General features: G+C 39.3%; 1 protein-coding gene across 1 annotated transcript; it reads left to right on the top strand.

The window, feature by feature from the left end:
- The first annotated feature begins 4,475 nt into the window (after positions 1-4,475).
- On the top strand, positions 4,476-22,482 carry VPS4B (vacuolar protein sorting 4 homolog B). The gene is made up of 11 exons (XM_048076118.2): positions 4,476-4,650; positions 5,853-5,964; positions 7,367-7,517; positions 8,845-8,912; positions 11,745-11,864; positions 12,102-12,258; positions 13,794-13,942; positions 14,110-14,191; positions 15,715-15,934; positions 18,449-18,586; positions 20,286-22,482. Exons 1-11 carry the CDS (start codon positions 4,624-4,626, stop codon positions 20,385-20,387), a joined length of 1,326 nt encoding a protein of 441 aa, XP_047932075.1. The 5' UTR covers positions 4,476-4,623; the 3' UTR covers positions 20,388-22,482.
- The last annotated feature ends 407 nt before the right edge of the window (positions 22,483-22,889 follow it).

The raw sequence follows: 22,889 nt of genomic DNA, 5'->3' as shown, positions 1-22,889 counted from the left end.
TGGGGCAGCTATTACCCTTGAAGATAACACAGGCAAAGCTAAGAAAAATATTGTTTCAGATTTTGTTTTTGTTCCTGACAATTTCTGCTGCTACTCACATAGCAGTAGAAAAATCCTCAGACTCACTCACTATGCTAAATTATGTTAAAAAATACATAAAAGTAGTGGACCATGTATTGCACAATTTAAGAAAAGCTACATTTTTATTTCTGTGTTTTTTCAAAAGATCAAATTCAAAGTTTCAAAATCCATCCTCAGCAATAACAGCAATCATTTTCTCAGGCTATTTTCCTGATATACTGGATTCATCTCACTGTGAACTACAGGAGCATAAATCTGGAGTCATCCCATTTCTAGAGTAAGGTAACTTAGTCCAGAAGATAACACATTTCATACATACAAACACCTGAATAAAAATCATAGTGAATTTTCAAGCATTTAGATATTTTGAGTTTCCAATGTTGAAAGTGAATCCATTCATACAGAAGTAGAAAGAAAATTAACAAAACTAAGAAATCCAAAGCTCCAAATGTACGAAGTTATTTTTTTCTTTCCAGAGAGGCACAGCCAGACCCTTGTACTATGTACTTGTTCTTGTATTATGTCAGAAAACGTATTGCCACCATCCACCACAGACCATGAATGTCTTCCAAGTGAAATGGATCAGTAAGACCAATCTCCACATCGGGCTTCATGTTCTCTTGAGCCAGGATGTAAAAGTAGGAGAAGGAAGAGGAAATATTAATTTTTGAGTGTCAGTTTTTCCAAGGTAGATGATTCATCAAAAGTCAAATTCTCAGCAGCATTTAAAGACAGGTATGGGCTTTGGTGGCATGTGGCCACTAGGTAGCACCAGAGACACTCAGGCTGGGGAAGAGCAGAGCATGAAGTAAATCACTGCCTCAAAGCCACTTCTCCTCCCCTGTGCTTGTACCGTACCTGGAGGCTCTTCTAGAGGAGCTGGGTTTGTCCAAGAAAGCCTCTGCCTCCCCCACCTGCTGATGGTACTCCACAGGGACAGGGTGGGAGGGGTCCAGTCACAGCTAGAAGGGTCTGGCTTTCAAAGCAGGGCCCCGATTTCCTTTGGTTGCTGCTGCAGCTGCAGAAGAAAGGGGTGCAAAGACCAAGGGCTTTGAGAAGAGGATGCCTAACCTGTACTGGAGACGCTTGCACTGACACCTCAGGCCACAGGGTGGGACACAGCAGGACTACAGCACACCCCTTTGACACAGAGTCTGAGGACCACTTACTCCTCAAAACCCATGTGCAGCAGGTCCTGCCCTGAGGCTCACCCTTGCATGCAGTGCCATAGAAGCAACATGGCTTTATTTTGGCTTCAGTCTTCCTGGTACTGAGGACAGCTTTAACCCTTTTCCTCCTGGGCTCTGTAACTACAACATCCTGCCTCTCCATCCAGAGTCCTGAGTGCATTCGGAACAAGGGCTGTAGGGACACAGCCCTCCTCCACAATGCTGCCGTGCTTCCAGTGCAATTAAAAGCAGTTACAGAGGGAAGCCACCCATCAGCAGTGTTCCCCAAGGCACCATACTACGGGGAGACATGTTCCCGAGGACAGCTTGTGGCCTGGGTCTCTTACAGCAGCAGCACTCGTGCTTTTTGGCACACCGCGTTTCCCACTGCAGAGGGGGAGACTTGCAGGCTATGTGGCCAGACTGATTGAGCCGCACGTCCACTGGAGGTCCTGTCTTGGGCGGGTGAATGTGCACATACACTGAACAGGATCAAGGTAATGCAATGGGATTTGGACAATCTGAATTTCGCCTCCTAGCTTTCTTACTGACAGCCTTTGTCACCTAGGTCAAATTGACCTTTCTGCAGCAGTTCATCAGGTAGAAAAATAAAGAAAAACAGAGGTTGTATTCTCCCACCTTTCTTCTTGTCTATCTGCACTGTTAGGATCTCTACAGCAATGATTTCCCTTCACTGCATGGCTCGTGTTGTCTAATACCAAAGTCTCGCTCTCACACTAATATTAGCTATATCTATAGCCAGTTGCCACAGTGGAGGAGTATCACTGTTATGAGGCCTGGCTGTGCTGCAGACATGACTCATTTTGTTGACATATCTATCTATTCCTGGCACAAGGTGTTCAGCCAACATGTGGTTTGTCCCCCTTCTTTCCACGCCAAAAGATGATAACAAGAAATGTTCTCCACCACAGTTTGCTCAGCCTTCAGGATCGTGGAGATCATGTGTGCCTGTGCCACCTAGTGTCATAGCGATGTGATTTAACAGTACCCTGGACAATTAGCAGATGTGGCTGAGGCCAATAGGTACTTACACTCATAATTAATATATTTTATTTTCATTACACTTAGCAGTACACAGTAACATGATATGGATTCTGAGAACATGGTAACACAGGAACTTCAGCAATGGGAAGCATTCAATAACGTGGCCACACTTGTCTTTCAAATCAGGGTACCCTTGGCATGACACTTCATTTGCTTCTCAGGAGCTAGCCTGGACATCATTACTCAGCATTCAGACAGTATTTCCTCAGGCAAAACTAGCTGCAAAGTCACTTCATAGTAGAAATACTCTATGAGTAAGGCTTAAGTAAGAAGTATAAGATTGCACCTGTTACCTGTAAAGTCACACATGCCTTTCCTGATTTTTTATCTCGTTCACATTCACATAAACCAGTTTTTATCTGGAGTTTCAGAAGCCTGCTCAGTGTGACTGGTGAGGCATTTGTTACTCACACACCTGTGAACTTACTGTTTTAGACCAAGGTTTAAAAGCTAAATGTAGCATTACAGATTTGAAAATCATAGGTACAGATAACACAGCCAGAAATATTACTAACAGGGATGTATCTGAGAATACTCTGATATCCTAATCAGAATAAGAGGGTAAATAGAGAGAATGGAAATGACATCTGCAAGAAATTAAAGTGTTGTAAACAGAAAGGAGGTTAACAGAAGACCGAAGGCTCCAGGATGACATAATCCATAGTGGAAAGGTAAAAAGAATGTTTTTATCTCATGCTTTGAAAAACATCACTTGGAATAAGAACGAAATGGATATATGTGGTTTAACCCAGAGTTTTCTTGAGCACTTCACACCACAGTATGCTATGCCTGCATCCTGATTACAGCACAAGTAAGAGGTTCCTTTAGAAACGCTCAGCTCTCCCATCACTTGCCCAATCAGTTGCCTTTTGTGACAGACTCATTGGTGGATGTTTAATAAACCGCACTTTCTCCAACATCTCTCTTAGGTCCGATGTTCTCTTTGCCGTCTCATTTCTGAGAGCCTGATTACATGCCTTAATCTTTGCTAATCACGTTTGTTTGTTTGTTTTGTTTTGTTTTGTTTCTTCATGTTTGCAATAAAAGCAAGAACAGCTGTTACTGACCGTACCTAAAAATCAACCTGAAACATCATGCAGTGCATGCATGTATTAAGACACTTAGCCAAACAAACTGCTGATCAAAGGGTTAGGGGAAGAGATTACCCCAACATCCCTAGGTATATGGGTGACTGTGTTAGTGCCTTTTACCTTCTGCCCAGAACAGGCTGCCTGCTGATTGTATCGTAAATGTTCAGTGGTTTATTAAAAATTATAAGAACGATAATAATGAAGTGGCACTGAAATTACCATTCAGGTAGGCCAAACTTGCACTGGGGGTAGTTGGAAAAATGGGGTTTATGAATCTAAGGAAGAGTTTCTCAGATATTCCTTTTGTACCTAATGGAATTACAGTAACACAGGGGAGGATATGTCACTAATTTAGCACAAGCGTTGCACTGACTTAGCAGAAATTCATAAATCTGAGGTCCATACAGCAAGAGAACTCTGCAAAACTGGTTTATAATTTGCTGTACATTGAGTCACTTCCTCCTTCGTTCACTGCAGACATTGCACATTACCCGGGTTTTATTGCTAAACCTCAGGTGACTAACTTTTGCCTGCCTATGACGGGTGTCAGAACTCATTAAGGCTCGGTTCTGCGAATAAAAGCATTCAGCACCCGTATGACGGAAAAGGGGGCGTGTGACTGATATGAGGGCAAGCGAGCCACGGGAAAGAGCAGGGCAAAGGTGTTAAGATTTTATTTCGGTCTCCAGTGCGAGGCATAGGGAAAAAACCTTTATCAGAAAAACATATATATATAAACGTCCATTTAATGTTTTACAGAAACGATGTAAAGATGAAGCCAGAAGCTGAGACTTTATTTAGCAGTGACACTTTGAGCAGCACGGAGCAGTTTTACAGAGCGAAACCCCTCTGGGCGGGCCCGCAGAGCTCCCCAGCCGCGGGCGCTGCCCTCAGGGTGCCACGGCCGCCATTTTGACCCTCCCGCCGCCGGCCCCCTCCCGCCATAACGTCGGCGGGGGCGGCCGCCATTACCCGCAACCACTCCCTCAAGGGCGGCGGGGCGAGGCGGGGGCGCGTGACGTCACGGGGGCGCGCTAACGTCATGCGAGACGCGCTGACGTCAGCGAGGCGCTGCCGGAAGCGGAAGCGGCGCTGTAGTGCGGAAGCGGCGCTGTAGTGCGGAAGCGGCCGGCGGAGGGGCCGCGGTTTCGGTTGGGCTCGGGGCGGCTCCGGCCGGCGGCACCCCCTCGGCGCCCTCCCACCCTCAGCGCCCCGCCATGGCGGGCACCACCGGCAACCTGCAGGTAGGGCCCTGAGGTAAAGGCCCGGGCCGGGTGCCCGCCCGCCCGGGGAGGCCTTGGCCGCTCGGGCGGTGCCGGGCGGGTGTCAGCTGGGGCGCGGGGGAGAGGCGGTTTCAGTGTGTCTGGATACTGGCAAGAGTACGTGCACAGGAATGTCTGTTGAAAGCTCTTTTGAACGCCTTCACCTTGCTCCCTGACGTTAGCTAGCGTGCTCACAGTGGTTGTGTTACGCATAGGAAGAGGAACGGACCGTATGTGAGGAAAGTACATGCGGGGCTATCAGAGATTGAGGTAGCGTTAGTGACCTCTGGCTTTTTTTAACTGGTCGTTTTTAAGCTTCCATGAGCTAGACGTTCAGACTGTCGTTTCTAATTGCCCTGAAGTGGTATAGGCCACGGCCAAGGAGCCAAGCGTGATAGAAGGTAATAAGCACTCGAGAGCAAAGGAATAACAGTGATATCAATAAATCCACAGGTCAGTGTATACAGCACGGTGGCTTAGATTACAGCCAGTTCTGTTTGAAACTAGTTCAGTAAACAAGGTAAAAATTCATCCCTAAATCCTTCTTAATAGGGCTCTTTTGGTGCTCATAATTTAGCTGTTTTCTGTCTAGTGGGCTCCTTTCCCCCTGCTCCCTCCTAGAGCAGTGATTAGAATTTCATAATTGGGTATCAAGAACCTAACTCCTTCAAGAGAAGCTAACCAAATCATCAGTCTTTGAGCTAACTCCCGGCTTGGGGTTGGAACAGTGATAGAGCTAGTTTCAGCACTCTATAGTCGTGTACTTCCTATATGGACTCTGCTGTCAATAGGTTTTCCGATGTCATGACTCGTGGATGAAATCGTCTGTGACAAAAAAACATGAAATGTATTTCTAAACTTTTCCGTAATAAATGCAAGAGATTGGTGATTAAAACTGCATAGACAAACCAGTAATAGTTACTACGCAGAATATTAATCTTGTCACTTACTGCTTCTTTGTGTGCTGGTAAGTTTTGCTTATCACTGTTCATGAAAAGATGGAAATGTCCTGTACAGAGTGCCATCAAAGGCTTGCAATCAGTTGCCTTCAGCTTTTTGGGGTAAACGTTAAAGAGCAGAAAAGCTACATATCAAAAATAAGTCAGAGCAACAGTTTAAAATCTCTCTGATTATGCAAAATGCTGTCAGACAGCACTTACTTTAATTATTTGTTTCTGTTACAGAAAGCAATAGACCTTGCTAGCAAGGCAGCACAGGAAGACAAAGCAGGCAACTATGAGGAAGCCTTCCGCTTGTACCAGCATGCTGTCCAGTATTTTCTTCACGTTATTAAATGTAAGTGCAATGTATGAGGTCATGAAGTAGAGTTTTATAGCCAAATTGCACAGAGTAATCTCTTATGGTGACATCAGTATTTAAAATCTGACTTTCATTATCAGTTGACACTTGCTAACTGTAGTTTGACTGAGGTCATGTGTTATTCAGCTTTTGCCTTCGCTACATTCTGCTCCTTACTTGTAAGAAAACAGATTTTTTTTTCTTTGAGTGTTTATTAGTGTTGGTTTTTTTTTAAGAGAGGGACACAGGGTTTTGCTGTCTGCCCTCTGGGTTTCTGTTGTAGTGTCTCAGGCTGGCCACTGCAAATGAGGAAGTGCGACAGAAGTACAGGGATTCCTGTACTTCTGTTGTGCAGATAACCATATCATACGCAAGAACTCTTTGTAGTATCCACGGAGCACTTCTTGCTTTTTTACTCATGCCACTTGCTTTCCTACATCTCTGCTGGCGTCTTTGCTCCTTAATGTCTGTGTTACTCATCACCTTGACCAACAAAATGTATGGGATGGATTTTTACGTTCTCATTTTCCTTCGGTTCCCATACCCTCATAATTATTTTATGCTTTCTCTTTCATGGTTCTTTGTACCTTCTATCTCATGTCCAGTGTTTGTATGCAAAGAGTGGATTCTCTTAATGTACAGCCATAAACAGAGCGGGTTAGGGTTGCTAGCCAGACATAAGTGCACTTACAGATCTCTGTAATTTGGGGGGGGGGGGGGAACTGAACCAAACAAAAAAGTCACTAAGGAATTGATAAAACACAAATTGACTTAGCTTAAATCGTATGGACTTTGACAGAGTATGACTTCGTGCTTTTCCAAAATTACATCGGCATTGTTAAACTTAGCATCTAAACCTAATATTTTAAATTTTGATTGCTGATTTAAAATACTATAATAATGACTAAAAGAACAGTGTGGCTGTTGAAGCACACCTGTCTTTTTCAGTTGTTTTATGTCATTTTTCTTTGGTGCGAACGACTTCTAAAATTAGCAGGCTATGGAAAGGTAAAGTGTTTCCAGACTAAAAAAAATCGCTCAGCACAAGCATCTTCTTGATGAGCTAGATTAGAAAATGAATTATTAAAACAATGGACAGTAGTTTGACAGGCTGACAGAAAAAACTTCCAGTGCCATTGTCCTTAATCCTGTTCAGTCGGGTTTTAAGCCAAAGCAATGTTCAGGTGTGTGTTTGATTTCTGGTGGATGATTACTCCTTCCTGTCACTCCTTCTTTCCATGGTACAGGAGAAAAATAAGTAGTTGAGGAACTTGGTTATGTGGTGAGCGCTGAGAGAGGTGTATGCATAAGACATAAAGATGACAGATCTAGCCTTGTTTTCTGATTGATGCACATGTGTTTGCTGTTAACATAACTTTGTTTCTCTTCAAACTCTTAGATGAAGCACAGGGCGATAAAGCAAAACAGAGCATTAGATTGAGATGTGCAGAATACTTGGACAGAGCAGAAAAACTGAAAGAATATCTGAAAAAGAAAGAAAAATCTGCACCAAAACCAGTTAAAGAGTCTGGTCCTACTGATGGAAAAGGGTATGTTTCGGGAGAAGGTAAAGCAAAATACTTCCTGAATTCAACTTATTCTAAAATTCAGCTTTTCACAGATCTTTTTCACTAGTGTTTTTGAAACACTTCACGTGACTATTGATGTTGAAGTACAGTGGGCTAATAAAAGAAAAATAACATAAACATAAAATAACATGAATAACATAAAATAACATAAACATAAAATAACATGAATTAATATCACGGGCTTTTCTGTGCTTGCTTACTAAGATGATTGAATATTTGCATAGGAAATTCACTGACGAATGAAAGCTATTTCAGACTAACACGTTCTTATCAGATTTAACAACAGTGAGCCTGATGACGCAATTCTTCTGCATGTGAATTCTTCTGCTAACTAGAAAATAAATGCAGACTGATGATTACTGTGGCCTGAGTTTTATCTGTCTCGCATGGTAAGAGGTGCAAAAGGCTCTGTTGTAGGGTGATGTTCCATAAGATGGCCTGAATCACTCCAGTGCCTTGCTGCTGCCTAGCCTCTCCACTGCTTTCCTTTTATTAGATCTGTGTTTCATTTTACGTATCAGAGAGCTGAATCAGACCTACTGAACAAGCAGAGCCTCCTTTGCATTTGCTGATGGCTCTATGGGGACGGGGGAGAGGAAGGGTTTCAGGAAGGTATCTCCAGGTGAGATTGCCCTTTTTCGCAGCGCTGAACAGCAAGTGTTGCTCAGTTGTCTCTTGAAACTTCATCTGACTTTCAGTCTCCTTCATTGTCTACTCATCAGTTTTATTTTTTGGAGCTGCGCTGCATTCTGCTGGTTTGTAATAGAAGGGATTGTTACTGTCACAGAGGCTGCATGACTCCATGACCTGCCCTCCCGTTGTTCTCTACCTAGTCTACTTTTTTTCTTCTGTAACTTCCTGTTCCCTTTATTCTGACAAGATGTGGGTGTAGAGTTTTTATAGTACTAGATGGAATTGACCAAGCCCAACTGCAGTTTCAGATAGGGGATAAGTGCCAACATCCACAGTTGAACCGTTTTGGTGCTTCCATGCTGTTCAGTACAAGGGCTTTTGTTTCCTAGAGGATGGCTCAAAGCATGTGAAGTGTGTTAAGTGGAGGAGGGATCAGACCTGGAAGAGGAAGTTGAAACAGTTAGGAGAGGGGATTAGAAAGAGTGTGGTGTGGAGAAGCAGAACTACAATGATGTAAACTTGTAGAGATCTGAAAGAGCCTAAAATCTTTAGGGTTTTTTTTTTTCTCCTCAGAGTGCTGTCTTTCTGCTTTTTACTTTTTAATCTAAGAAGCAGTCTCTCAATGTATTTCAATATTTTTTTTCTTGTATCCAAGGAATGACAGTGATGGGGAAGGAGAGTCAGAGGATCCCGAGAAAAAGAAGCTACAGAATCAACTTCAAGGTAACTTTGAAGTCTCCCTTTCTTTAAATAGATGACTTTAGTCAAGTGAATTTCTAGATTACTGGCACATATATGTTATGGATTAACATATTGTCATTAAGTGGCTCAATTAGTATATACTGTTCACATACAAAAGTGTAGTCTTTATGGAGGTATGCATTTGTGTGCCATGAATATGTTGAAGTTCATCTCCCGTCCTCTGTGTTTCCTGTTTGAATTCTATCATTTATCAGGAAAGCATTTTTCCAAAGGGAACAGTTGCAAGGTTTCAGGTAGTTACTTGCTAAACTGTATCACTATTTTACTCTTGCGTGTTGGAGTATTATCGCCTAAGGTAACAGACATCATACAAATACGGGAAGCTTGCACTCGAGTTTAGAAGTCGAGAAGATGGGTTCTTGTTCTTGTAGTATTTCCTCACATTGCAGTGATAAGTGATACTCAGCTGAGTAACAGAATTGGGTTTTTGAACTCAAATGCTCTGTATGTTCAGTGATGCAACATATGGCAGCTAGCACAAGTTTTTTATACGCTAAAAAAAGTAGCTTTGCTTGATACTTACTACTTTTTAACTGTGAAGAATTGTTCAGAGCTTCCCTGACAGGCGATGGATACAAATCTGAAGAAACTTCATTGTAGAAAAGATCGAATGCATTTAACGGATTTCTCAGCTTGTATAATTTCGGGAGCTGTTGTATGACACTTTGAAACTGCAATGCTTTTTCTATTTCTTGACACCTTTATTTGATTTCATGTGTAGTTCTAAGGGACAATTTCCTGTATTTTAAAACAACAGAAAAATGACGAGCATTGGACTTTTACCCCTATCTCTCACTATAAACACTCTTTCTTCCCACATGAATCTGACCTTCAGTCTTCAAGAAACAGTGTCTCGCACCTAGCACTTCTTTAAGACTTTTCTATAAAATGGCAAGGTTCTTGCTTATTTGTTTTCATGCTTTGGAAATCTGAGATATGAGATCCTTGGTGTCTTTAAACTTAACGTAGGAGTCTCATACTCAGTGTATAAACTCTGGGCAGTCTTCACGTTACTCATCTTAGTTTGCTTCCCACAACAGCCACAGATATTTCCTGTATTTAATTTTACTGCCTTTTTACTCTTAACTGACTTTGCCTTATGGAACTTTCCCAAATCTATGTCTGTTTTCAAGGTTTTAATTATAGCAGCAACTTGACTTATTGTGGGAGAAGTGGCCACTGACATTCAGACTGGGTAGTAATTGTGGGTTTATTGTCATGTACTCGTGTTTAGAATTTTAAAGGCCTTTTGCACTCTATTGCTTAATATTCCAGCTATTCATTTACACCTACAAAATTAGGAAGCCTACGATGTCCAGTTCCTTTTGTGTCCTGGTGTGGGTAATCTCTTACACTGCGGTAATTTCAGTTATCACGGTATGTCTGGGGCAGATAACTGATACTTCAGCTTTGAAATAATTTGCTGTTCCTACCATTTCTACTAATTATTTTAGTTATGGAGCCCTTAGTCCTGTATACTTTAAGAAAAACTGAGATATAATTAACCTAGCAGAAGGATTTATTGTATTGAAAATGAGGGGTTGAATTTCAGTGTATACAGAGGAAGTTGATTGCAAACTTGTACTGTAGTGCTTTTAACACACTGAACAACATGATGATGTTTTTTGGACTCCAAATTACATATTTGTTAACAACTGGAATTGTTAACAAAAATGTTCCTTTCAATCTCATGAAAAAGACGTGGGAAAGAAAAAATCTCAACAGAGATGCTGAAAAACTGAGCAAGTGTTATTTGCTTTATCTGTTAGCCATGAGTAGCAGTAAGTTTTCAGTTCTCTAAAAGGAAAAAAAAAAAAGAAAGCCTTAACAAAATCAATTTGCAGAGTTCTGAAGGCATAAGGTTAAGGTGTCAAGAAAATAACTGGTGAAAGCTAATTGTGAAATTACAGAAAACTGCTGGTATACAAATAGGGCAGCTGAAACTTCAGCGTATTTGAAAGCATTGGGTTGGTTGGCACTCGTTCAACTGGGAAGATTTTTCTTACCTTTTGGATTTGCCTTGACCAGGATTTCAAAATCTATTATTACATTACTAGTTCAGATTCAAGTTGTTCCGTCTAGCAGTAGTCGAGACAAAACATTGTTGAGATCAGACTAATTAATCTGAAGCCTGAAGAGGAGGCTAAATCACAGTTCAGTTGGCTAAAATCAAATTATAACTTGTTGATTGAGATAAGACTTGGTGATAAACTTAGAGAGAACGTGGCTAGACATGGAAGATACGTGGAGCCTGCTAAGCTGTAGAAAAAGTAAACTTTCTGATGCTTTCAGCCCTAGCTCTTAAAAGTCCTATGCAATGGATGTTCAGACTATTTATTGCACATCTAGGTAACCAACAAGTTACTTTATCTGCTAGAGGATCTTCTAAGTGCTGGGCTTACGCAACTACATTATTTCTTTCCTTGTTTACAATGAAACTTCGAATTTTTTGGAAAGTACAATGGTGGGCTTCAGTGAGAGATGCTGTCTCGGTACCCTTAGTGAAGATACTGCTCTGTGAATACTAAATGCCTTTTTTCTGGTCAGTTACAAACTAGCTTTGGGCACTGCAGAACTTCTGCTCACTCTTGAGTATTCTAGTTATCGATGTTTTACTCCAATAAACCAATGTGACAAACCTCTGTGAAATAGCGTCCATTTGACTAACACTATTTATTCTTTAAATCTACTTAGAAGTGGTTTGATCTTGTTCGTTATGAACATGGGCATTTTTTTTTCAAATGGAAGCTGTGAAAAATGTGCATCGCTAATTTATATAATTTTTTCTTACAGGTGCTATTGTTATGGAGCGACCAAATGTAAAATGGAGTGATGTTGCAGGCCTTGAAGGTGCCAAAGAAGCTCTTAAAGAAGCAGTGATCTTGCCCATTAAATTTCCACACTTGTTCACAGGTCAGAATTACATCATTTATTTCTTATTCTAATGCTACTGTTGAAGTTGGGAGTGGCACTAGTATGAGAAGAACATTATACTGATGTATCAGAAACACCAGCTGAGCTCTTAGTGGTGTGACTGACAGGAGTTTCTTAGGTAGATACAGAAAACCTAATAAATTAGGGAGGATTCGTCAGAAAAATAGGTTTGTTTTTGATAGAGTTTTTTGACGAATGATGGTTTCTTTCTTGCAGGAAAGAGAACACCCTGGAGAGGGATTCTTCTGTTTGGACCACCAGGAACAGGAAAGTCTTATTTAGCAAAGGCTGTTGCAACAGAAGCAAACAACTCGACTTTCTTCTCAGTATCTTCCTCTGACCTGGTCTCGAAGTGGTTAGGAGAGAGCGAAAAGTAAGTTGGAGTTGCCAGAGGTCCAGAGAAATACTGGCAAGAAGAAATTAGTATTACAGAGCTAGATAAGACACTAAAGAAATTAAATTTGAGGGAAGGGTCATGTGTCTTGTTAAAACAAACTTCTGGTGTTTCTATGCTTTGTGCTGCAGTGTCAGTCAGGTAAAGATACCATCATGTGCTGCGTTTTGTGCCGCTGCAGCTGGACTGCTCCTCAGTGCTCAAGAGGGTTTTTAAAACTATTTCAGAAAGATGTCAGGAGCACTATGGAGATCACCACCGCTTTCTGAACTCAGCTGTGATTGTGCACTGCATCAGTCTGAAATTTTGGGGGTACTTTTCATCTTGTCACCACCCCACTCACCTGTCTCAACAGCTTTGTGGTTAACACATGGTATTGCTTTGTCTGTATGGAGGTGATTTTTCTTCATTCTGATTTTAAAGAGAATCTGGAAGACAAAGTTAACACGAAGAAAGAAAACTTCATGGCTGCTCCTCACCTCCAAACCATTTTTGCAAGTGAGGAGCAGCCATGAAATTTTCTTTCCTCAACATAACTTCATTTGTTACTATGTGGCATGTGAACAAGACCAGGAAGCCTGAAGTGATATCCGTTGCAATCTAGAAGTGCAGGAATTTGTCCATCTAGCGTTCTCATGAGGATTTCATGATTGAGAGAGAGCTCTGGGTTTGCACAGAAAGGGCTTTTGTAAATTGATGAGAATACTTGTCAAAACCATGCTTTAATAGTTGTATGTGTCAAATGAGCAATGCAATTTCAAGTTGATAGGGTGAGGAAGAGAGGCCTTTAGTGTATGAACTGGATATTTTTTTCCCCTCTAAAAAAGATACAAACCTTAAGCTGCTTTTCTGTTGCAAAAGGAATAAAAAAATGGAGTCCAACTTGACATTTTTTCTGTTTGACATTTAAGTCAAAGTCAATATAAAGACTTTCAGTTTCTCTTCAGGCTGGGACTGTTGCCCAAAGTTATTAGTGTCAGTGATACGAAGAATTTTCCAGCGTGTTGCTATTTATTTTCCTTTGTAACTTATTATAATATGTTGGTAAGATTCATCTCGGGTTTTTTTTTGGCAAACTGACTTCTGTAATATTATTTAAAAAAAAAAAAAGAATGTACATATTTCTTAGAAAATCTCTAGAGGTAATCAGATTGAGTTGCAAATCTTAAATAAGACAAAGCCATGTTGGTTTGATTCTTTCTAAATTGGTGGCTTTATATAGTTAAATCTGTCTTGTAGAAGTGTAAAACTAAGCAGGGTTTGCCTGCAAAATCATGCACGGAGTACTCTGATGCTTCACCTCCCTTTATACTGTGGTATCTCCCTCCATGTAATGCAGAGTTGTTGGAGCTGGAAGAATGTTGTATCTTTGAGTAGCTTTATTAATACATTTTGTGGGGTCAATTTTTTTTTTTGTTTTAGCTTTTTCTAAGCAAAGTAACTGTCGTAATCCTAAATTGTGTGTTTTTGATGGTGTTTACATTAAGATAACTGCAGCTGTTTCCTTTTTTAAGGTTAGTGAAAAACTTGTTCCAGCTTGCCAGAGAAAACAAACCTTCCATTATCTTCATTGATGAGATAGATTCACTATGTGGGTCAAGAAGTGAAAATGAAAGCGAGGCTGCTAGACGGATTAAAACAGAATTTCTGGTCCAGATGCAAGGTAAGTTTACTGGTTTTCAGAATCAAAGGAACTCAGGCGTGTATTTTAAGTACAGCTGGCATGAGAACACTAAAGAAATCTGCACTTCCACCCCATTAAATCTTGACAATGTTTTAAAACAGTCTTTGTTTCTCTTCTAAATGGTGAAATGATTTCTGCCCTCATAGGGGTTGGTGTCGACAATGAAGGAATATTGGTCTTAGGAGCAACAAACATACCCTGGGTTTTGGATTCTGCTATCAGGAGAAGGTATGATGGTGTTCTTTTATGGTGTGAAATTTGCAACTGTTGTGAAGGTTCAGCGCAAGGCTATTTGAGGCAGTAATCTCGTTAATGCTTGCAGACGTGGCTAATGTTCTCAGACACAACTGGACTGAGTCAATAGCCCCTTGCCACTTAAGAGGTGGATTGTTCACCCTTGTATTTACCCTGTAGTTTATTTCATATCTTGGTCAGCTAATTCTGCGTGGGCAAGCAGAAGACTATTCTGTGTATTTGCTGGTTGATTTCATGGTTGGCATGGGGGACAAGATATGAAACATGCTGCTCAGAAGGGCAAGAGGGGGCAAAGCTGCCCATTTCAGTTGTAGGGAGCTTTTGAATAGCTTGAGTAATTTCATGGAAATGTAATTTTATGTTACGCAGTACTACCAAGTTTTTGTACTGGTCACACACAACTTGTGTGATCTTTCAGAGTGTATTTTAACTGCTTTTCTTTAGTTGAAAAGCTTTTGTACATGTATCTGATGAGCTGGATCTTTCAGCTGCGGAGCAGCAGAGGACGAACACAGTTACATTACAAGTATGGTTATGTTGTGATGAGGACAGCTTGGACAGTGGCCATTTTTGTAGGCTAAAGGAACATTGCTTTTCTGTGACAGTGCCATTGACTCTTATCTATATACTTAATTCAAGCTGACTGTACTTTGGGAATTTAGACCAGGTGGCCTCCAGAGGTCGCTTCCATCCTGTATGGCTATAGTTTTATAGACAGATACAGAAATGGATGTGTTACCTAAAATTTCAGGTCATTCTTTGCAGTGTGAAAGAGTATCTAAGTTTTGTCTGTAAAACTCAAAGGAACTTGTACAACATGGCAGTAACACAATTAATTTTTCATGGCCTTGGCCCAGTTTGTCATGTGTAGCAAGTTAATTCTGTTCTACAGAATTGAGTTTCTCATTTTGTTGGTGGGAGGTAATCTCTACTGTGACAACAGATGCTGCTTCAAAGGAAGAACTGCAGATATCACCAGTTTCTACTTACAGCCCTGTTGAGAGTATGACTTCAAATTTGTTTCCAACTACAAAGTTCTCTTCTAAGTAGTTAGAAACCATAGAAAGTGGTTTCCTCAACATGTTATGAGGCAGTTCTTTCTCCAAGTGTGAACAGTGCTCAAATGTACTTCAACACTGAAGACTCTTTTTTTCCTTCTGTTTTTTTCTTTTAAAACACAAGATCTGGTGGAGAGAACCTGGAGAAAATACAATCTAAAGAGATGATCTTTGTCCTGAAAATGAAATACTTGTTATAGAAAATGAAATACTTGTTATATTTTGGATGTTGGCTTATGGTGGCTACAGTATTATTTATGAGAACAGCTTGTTGAATATTTGCCTTAGATTTTTTTTAAACGGTTTATAATACAATATTAGAAAGAAGCAGTTTCACTTAGGAACAAACTATATACTGATTTGCATAAGCTTCTTTCCATTGTGCACCTGCATGAGCCAGTGTCTGTGGAGTGTTTTGTTTTTTCTTTTTGAAACCAGGTTTGAGAAGCGTATTTATATTCCTTTACCTGAACACCATGCCAGGGCTGCAATGTTCAAACTTCACCTTGGGTCAACTCCAAATCGCCTAACAGAATCAGATTATCGAGAGCTTGGAAAAAGAACTGAGGGCTATTCTGGTGCAGATATAAGCATCATTGTACGCGATGCACTGATGCAGCCTGTTAGAATAGTGCAATCAGCTACTCACTTTAAAAAAGTAAGTAAGAATCAAAAAACTTTCATGCTATTTTGACTTAAAATTATCTTGATCTGAAAATTTCTTAGAAGTAAACTGAGTTTGGTTTGGGTAATACTGAATGCTTATGAATGTTTATACACTGTCCTTTTTTTTTTTAAGAGAGTACATGGATATCACCTTTCATTTTTACACAAGTTCTGCCGTAAGTCTGATGCAGCTGGTTTCTAGGTACTTGTTCTGTGTAATCCAAGCTCTGACTCTTCACATCTCTAGCTATTGTTAAAAGCATTCAGTTTGAAGTTAACTTCAAATGGAGTGTTACGGAGGTGCTTTTTTTTTTTTGTATCAAATTATTTGGTTCTTCATGTTTCTGTAGTGTTTGTGTTAGTAAATGTATTCCTCATCAATATGGAAACAGGTGAATTATAATTACGCACATTCTGCTTGCTTGGAATATCCTTCAAACTGAAAAATTAAGGTGACTGTTTTTACTGGAATCTTAACCTAATGTTACTTGTGACAAAAGTAAAGATGCAGGACAGCTGAGCAAGGTTCCATGCTGCCCAAACAATGAAACATCTTCTAGATGCTGGTGTAATGTGAAAGTTAGCTTATGCTTATTTAGCTGCTCTCTAAAGAGGCTGTTGAAGCTATAGATATGTTTGGCTTATCTTGCAGTGATGTCTACATATTATATGCAAACTTAAACATTTCTTCCAAATGTTTGGATCTCAAAAACTTCATCTGACTAACAACCCCCTGGAGTTCTTAAGACCAATCTAAATCCATTGAATCTGTGCAATATTTTCTTCTCCCCAGAGAATTTGCACGAGTGTTGCTTAAATTGTTTCTAAACTGTTATGCTTTCAGTGGAGGGAAAAAATGTGTTAAGGTTATCAGTGGTTATAAACAAAATTCCAAAAACATAAAAATGTATCAACTAAATAAGATGGTTTTTTGAACTTCTTTTTAAGAGACCCAAACTAAAAGTATTTTTGTTTACGCTTTTACTGCAAAGTTTCGTTTAACAGAAATTCATGTATTGCATTAAGGTATTCTGCAGAGGTTTTTGATTCTGTGAAGGGAAGTCATCATTTTGTTGCCCCTTAAAATGCCCCCTAGAATGTACTCTTTTAAGTGTTTTTTGAGGGTCTTTTCCTAGTTTTAAATACAAAGAACATTTTGAAAAAATATTTTGAAGCAGTAGCGCTGCCATAAATTGTATTTTTTTTAAAAAAAAAAAAAAAAGCAAATATTTTGATGTATCAGGGATTTTCTGGCTGATTCCTTCCTTTCAGTAGGGATGCCTAAAGTATTTATCCATTATTGACTTTAAATGACGATGACATTTCTGACCAATGGGTTGTTACCTTTTTAGCCTTTCACTGAAATTTGCAAGCATCCGAGGCATGTCTCAGACCACCGCAGTACAAGAAATAACCTCAATTGTCACAGTTTACAGAGCAACCCAAGGCAATCCTTACCTCTCACCTCTTTTGCTGGAAGAACTGCAGTACTTTGAGTGTTCTGACAAAAGTCAAGTTTATTCCACTTGTTTTGTTAGTACTTCAATTGGATACAGTTTCTTATTTTTATAAGAAAAATCTTGGCTTTATTAACTATTTGCATAGTAACAGACAACTTGTCCCAGCTAAACAGCACTTTGCTCAGTTTTCAGTAACTCATTGTAAACCATTGCTTGCTCCAAGTGATGATAACTGAGGTTTGTCAGTGTTTTGGAGGTTACAATCTGTGTTCAAAGCACTGTAGTTTAAAAGCAGATTGGAATGGCAAATCCAGTTCTCTGCAGTTAAAACCAGCTGGTTAGTGTGTTGTCTTTCAGTCTTTGCATGTGTTCTGAGTTCCTGTGGATGTGTGATGCTTCAGATAATGATGAAAGAAAATAGAACTGTGGGTCCTAGATATGCACTGCAGAAAGGGAAGAGACTCCTGGTGCAGCTTCTGGGGGTCTGTCCGTACATCTGGAAAAGAGGCTGGTTGCAGTTCTCCCACTAGATGGCCCTATTTTCTATCGAGTGCTGTCAGAAAAGGTGCACAGAGCTTTGTAGTGCAGTAAGTAAAAGTTTAAAAAGGCATCGCTGGCTGCCTGACTTGGGGAGCACTCAGGGACAACTACTGGAGAAGTATTTAGAAAGCTGTTAACCAGTGATGAATGGACTCCCAAAGTGACCAGGGACTAGGAAGAGTCGTTTTTTCCAAATAGTATTGCTGGCATGTTAGCTTTCTACAGACATTCCTGCCTTAAGAGAAGGAGGCTTGTAGGATTTGATGTGATGTGAATTTAAGTATCTGGCTGCAGCTGTGTGTTTTCAAAGTGAATGATGCCAGTACTTCTATGCAATTCCTCTTTTGCTGGACATGATATCCCTATGGGTAGGGCATCTACATAAAATCAGGGAGTGTTTTTGCTCTAAAGATGATGTTCAGCTTCAATTTCTTGACTTTAAAAAACAAACTCCTATAAAACTGAGTGGTAAAGGGTTTTCGTTCTGTTTTGTTTCTCTTTTTTAGGTAAAAGGACCATCAGTGTCTAATCCAAATATCATGGTAGATTTGTTCACCCCTTGCTCTCCAGGTGATCCTGAAGCTGAAGAAATGACATGGATGGATGTTCCAGGTGATAAATTACTGGAGCCACAAGTTTCCATGGTAGGTATTTTTTTTTTTTGTGGCATTTCTTTCTTGATTTGTGAAACTCAGAGACGACTTTAAAGGCTTTTTCGAAGAGGTATGCAAGGCAATTGGGTGAGCTGTTTGTTTTCAGACATGCTGGACATAACAGATAATACGTGAATCCTGATGTACAGCATGCTTGTGAACATGCCAGTTCTCCATCCCGGATAAGCATTTTTTTCTTATTGTTCTTGTTTGGTGCCATGCAGCTGCAGTCCATTTATCCACAGGCAGCATCTGAATCTTCCACTACTCTTTCATTTCTCTTATTCATTTGAAACCTTCAAAATCCCTGCCCTGTGATATGTTACCTTCCCATTGTTCTATAGCATTAAGGAGAGAGAAGAGTGGGAAACTATATTCAGTGTAAATTGGGAATGATGTGCTGTAAGTAAATATTGTCCGCAACATAAAGGCAAGTATATCCAATAAAATGTAGAAAGCTGATGGATGTAATGGTAGTTCTGGTTAAACTTCATCAAAGGTGATGCAGCTAGCTTTCAATACCTTTCAGCTGTTTTTCTGTTTATGTTAAAATACATGGTTTGGTCTAAGGAATAAAATATCTTATTCAAGACACATTGGAATTTTAGTTCACTGTGAATACATGAATAAAATTCCTGGGCACTTGTTCTATATTTCACCCTGAAGATTCAGAATTTAAGGGCATTGAGGAAAGGACTTGATATCGAATTTGTGCTGATGTCAGTTCTAATGTACAAATATTCTTGTAATTAATGAAGGAAGAGTGTGTTGCATGAGCATCACAAACCTCTAAAACAGTATGTACTGCTTTGTAAATATAAATAATATATGGGAAGAGTTATCTGTGTGAGAAGAGTTATCTCTGTATATTTGCATACTAAGGAAGCACAAAAAGATGTGTGCAAGTGCAGGCCTGCCCTAAAACTTCTGCCTGTGTAGTCTAAGTGGATTTTTCATCTGTCTCTCCCGGAATTAAATACAATAATTCCTTGAGTGCTACTAATGGAACTTAGGCTCTAATGTGCTACAGTTGCATAGGAGCTTGTTTCAGTGCCCAAAAGCAGTTATTGCCCTTAAAAATAAATAAATAAATCAGGCTTTAATCTTTTCTGTGCAGGGTATCTGTAGTATGATGAGACAAATTTCAAGTCTGGAAAGTCATGATGTTGACTTTCATCTTTACCAATGATTTTATAGTAGTATGAGCATCTAGTCTTTTCAGTTGCCTTTGGCCAGGACTTGATTAGTTTTCTTGTACTTTTTATTCATGGGTTTTTGACCATGATGGACTATGAAGAATACATGGGAACATTTGATTATTTTCAACTTTAAACTGTTGTACTTGAAAAGTAGATTTAAAAAAAAAAAAAAGATAGGAAGTTCAGTTTGTTCCAGTAAGCAGTGATGAATAACACTTCAATGGATGCTGAATGGATGAGAGGCTAAAACCTAAACCTGAGATTGTGGTTTTGTTCTTGAAAAACTCACTGCTAATTGTCTGTCTTCATAGAAATAAAATTTGGCCTGTGTGCAGAAATGTTTGGGGTTACTTGAAGTTTTGCTTAAATAGGAGTTCCTATGGTCATCTTGTTTTAAAAGGCTTTCTAAAGCGTGTTTTTTTGGCAACAATACTGTTAGCAGTGGTGCTATGCTTGTTTCTCAATACATTTGTTTTCTTTTTTTCTGACAGAACGATATGCTTAGGTCGCTAGCTAGCACAAAACCAACAGTTAATGAACAGGACCTGGAGAAGTTAAAGAAGTTTACAGAAGATTTTGGTCAGGAAGGCTAAACCAAAGATGTATGTGGAACATTAGAACTATTTTTGCTTTCTTAAGTATTCCTGTCTTTACTGATGGCACTACAAATAAATGCCAATAAAATCACTCCTTTCTTACTTCGCAGAAGGAATAGAAGATCTCTGCAAAGACCCTTAAGCTTTTGTATTGTATTGTCTTCCTCAGATGTCTATTAAATGTATTCTATTGAAAAATAATACTGAAAAGACAACTTCAGGGTGAGGCAGCAAAGTGATGTGGTAACTCGTATTAAGCATTAGAAAATTTTAAATGATTAGTTCGATTTTAGGTATTATATTCACCCTGGGTACAAGTGAGGTTTGAACTCCCAGGAGGCTCAAAAAACCCTTTTTTGAGGGGTAGAAGAGAATCTATTTGTCATGTGTTTTCAGTATCAGTCAATCAGCCTACATGTTAATTGCTCTCATTTCATTTAGAAAAATGCAACAGAATTTGCTAATCAAGCATACTGCAAGTGTGGGTTTGCTATTAATGTAAGAAAGAAAACGTTGTGAAGATAAGTCTCTATGGGCCAGTACTCTGTTTAAATACTGATAGACCTGGTGTTTGGCTTTTTCTGCTACGCTGTGTTAAAATTTTGCCTTAAACAGCTTTTGCTTTTAACTCTTTACTAGCTGATACACACCTCACTATGCAATTTAGCAAATATTTGTTAAATGCAAGTATCTTGAAAGGTTTTGGTTTTTTTGCTGGCTCTTTTTTTTAAATAGTTTTGCTTTCTGCAAGAGTGTGACTGAAGTTACACAAAGTGTGAGTGGGATTCCATATGTTAAGGCTGGCAAGGTGTAAGTCACCTCTGAAGAATGTAAGGGAGGTATTTTGGGAAATAGCATACATTCATGTGATTTAGCCACAGACTTTGCAGTGATAAATTACTCAGAACCCTATTGATCATTATTGCATGTAGGTTACATCAATTTAGTTCTTAAACTTTGAGAAAAAGCTGGCACTTTAGTATAGAAGTAGCACTTCCATTGTAGTTCTTCAAAAAAAAAAAAAATCAAAACGAGATGTGCCTGAATGTAACTTACAACACTACAGTGTCAGCATGGAGTTTGTGCCTTGTAAGTTTGCACTGGCTGTAGATACGAAACGTCATTAGGATGCCTAGAATACTCTGTCCCACTAACATTGTACAACTCTGTCCTGCATAAGCTTTGTTGAACTTGCATTAAAAGAAATTTGCACATTGTGTTTGTATGTTATATGTACATACACACATACGTGATTGTCTTTGGGTTTTGGTTTCCTTTGGGTTTTGGTTTCCTTTGTGTCCATATTTTGTGTACTTTATAAATCATAGGACTGATGAAATTTGCTGTAATTCATTTAAGTAAAATGTACAACATCAACTGTGTTCTGTGAGTATTTCTTCAATGTTATTTCCAAGAATTCACAGCTTTTTTTTAGACTTTGATTTCTGTTTAATGGCTAACCAAAATATTTAGTTACAAATTCTTTCATCTGTGAGGTGCTGAGCTTTTGTTTACTAACATGATGAAACATTCTTTCCAAAATCAGTCAGTTACACACAGCTTTACCTTTGTCTTACATTGGAATGTGTAAATGTGAATCAGTGGACTGCACATCTTTTTGTGGACCTTTGAGTAAGATGGGGGGAAATTCCAGTGTAGATGCAAGCAACTGTGGTTAGTAAACATAATCCTGGTTGCAATAGGATTGCTTCTTTTCTTGGTTGCCTCTCGTGTACACTTTAGAAGTGAACCACAGGCTAGCAGGGCTCTTACCTAGAGGTCTGAAGCTACTATCCGAGGTACTTGTCTCCTGACCTTTTTAAAATGAGAGTCTTCACTGAAATCTTAAAATTCTCAGGAACTGTGTTTTGTTGTAGGCTGATTTGTCCTATGGGTTTCTGTAAACCTAACTGTGTAATCTTTTATCTTTAATGTAGAAAAGTATACTGTATGTTTTAAACTTACACCTTGCTGCTTGCTCAGTTGTGGGATGACATCTGTAACAGAAGCATTAATGTTTGATGGTTAAAGTTGTTTTTAAAAATATATTCTAAATAAACACTGCTGCTTAGAACTGCAGCTCCAAGGACAACTTTGGTTTTGCTGTTTTTGTGAAATGGGAATAAGTTAATTTAGCTAGGAATCTGTGATAATATATTATCCCAGAATACATAATAGCTAAGTGGAAAGGAAAAAAAACACTTTAAATTTTCAGTGTTATTCTAAAATGCACTAAACAGTGTTACTCAGTTTGTAGTTGATGAGAGGCTATATTTGCTCTACATAACAAAACCTCTGTAAGTTCTGGATAAATCACTTGTAAACTTTTCGTAACATCTGCTGTGACTCATCTTTGACAAAGCTTACATTTTTTTCTAACTTTTGGTGCTACTGTTAACTCCAACTAATATGAAAAATTATTTTCCTGCAGGTAAAATAATTCTTAAATCAGTTGCATATATGCTTGTTTTGTTCTTCACATTGACATTAAACTCTGGA

Source organism: Anser cygnoides, chromosome 2, assembly GCF_040182565.1.
Source record: "Anser cygnoides isolate HZ-2024a breed goose chromosome 2, Taihu_goose_T2T_genome, whole genome shotgun sequence".
Taxonomy (NCBI): domain Eukaryota; kingdom Metazoa; phylum Chordata; class Aves; order Anseriformes; family Anatidae; genus Anser; species Anser cygnoides.
This window is presented reverse-complemented; position numbering and strand designations above follow the sequence as displayed.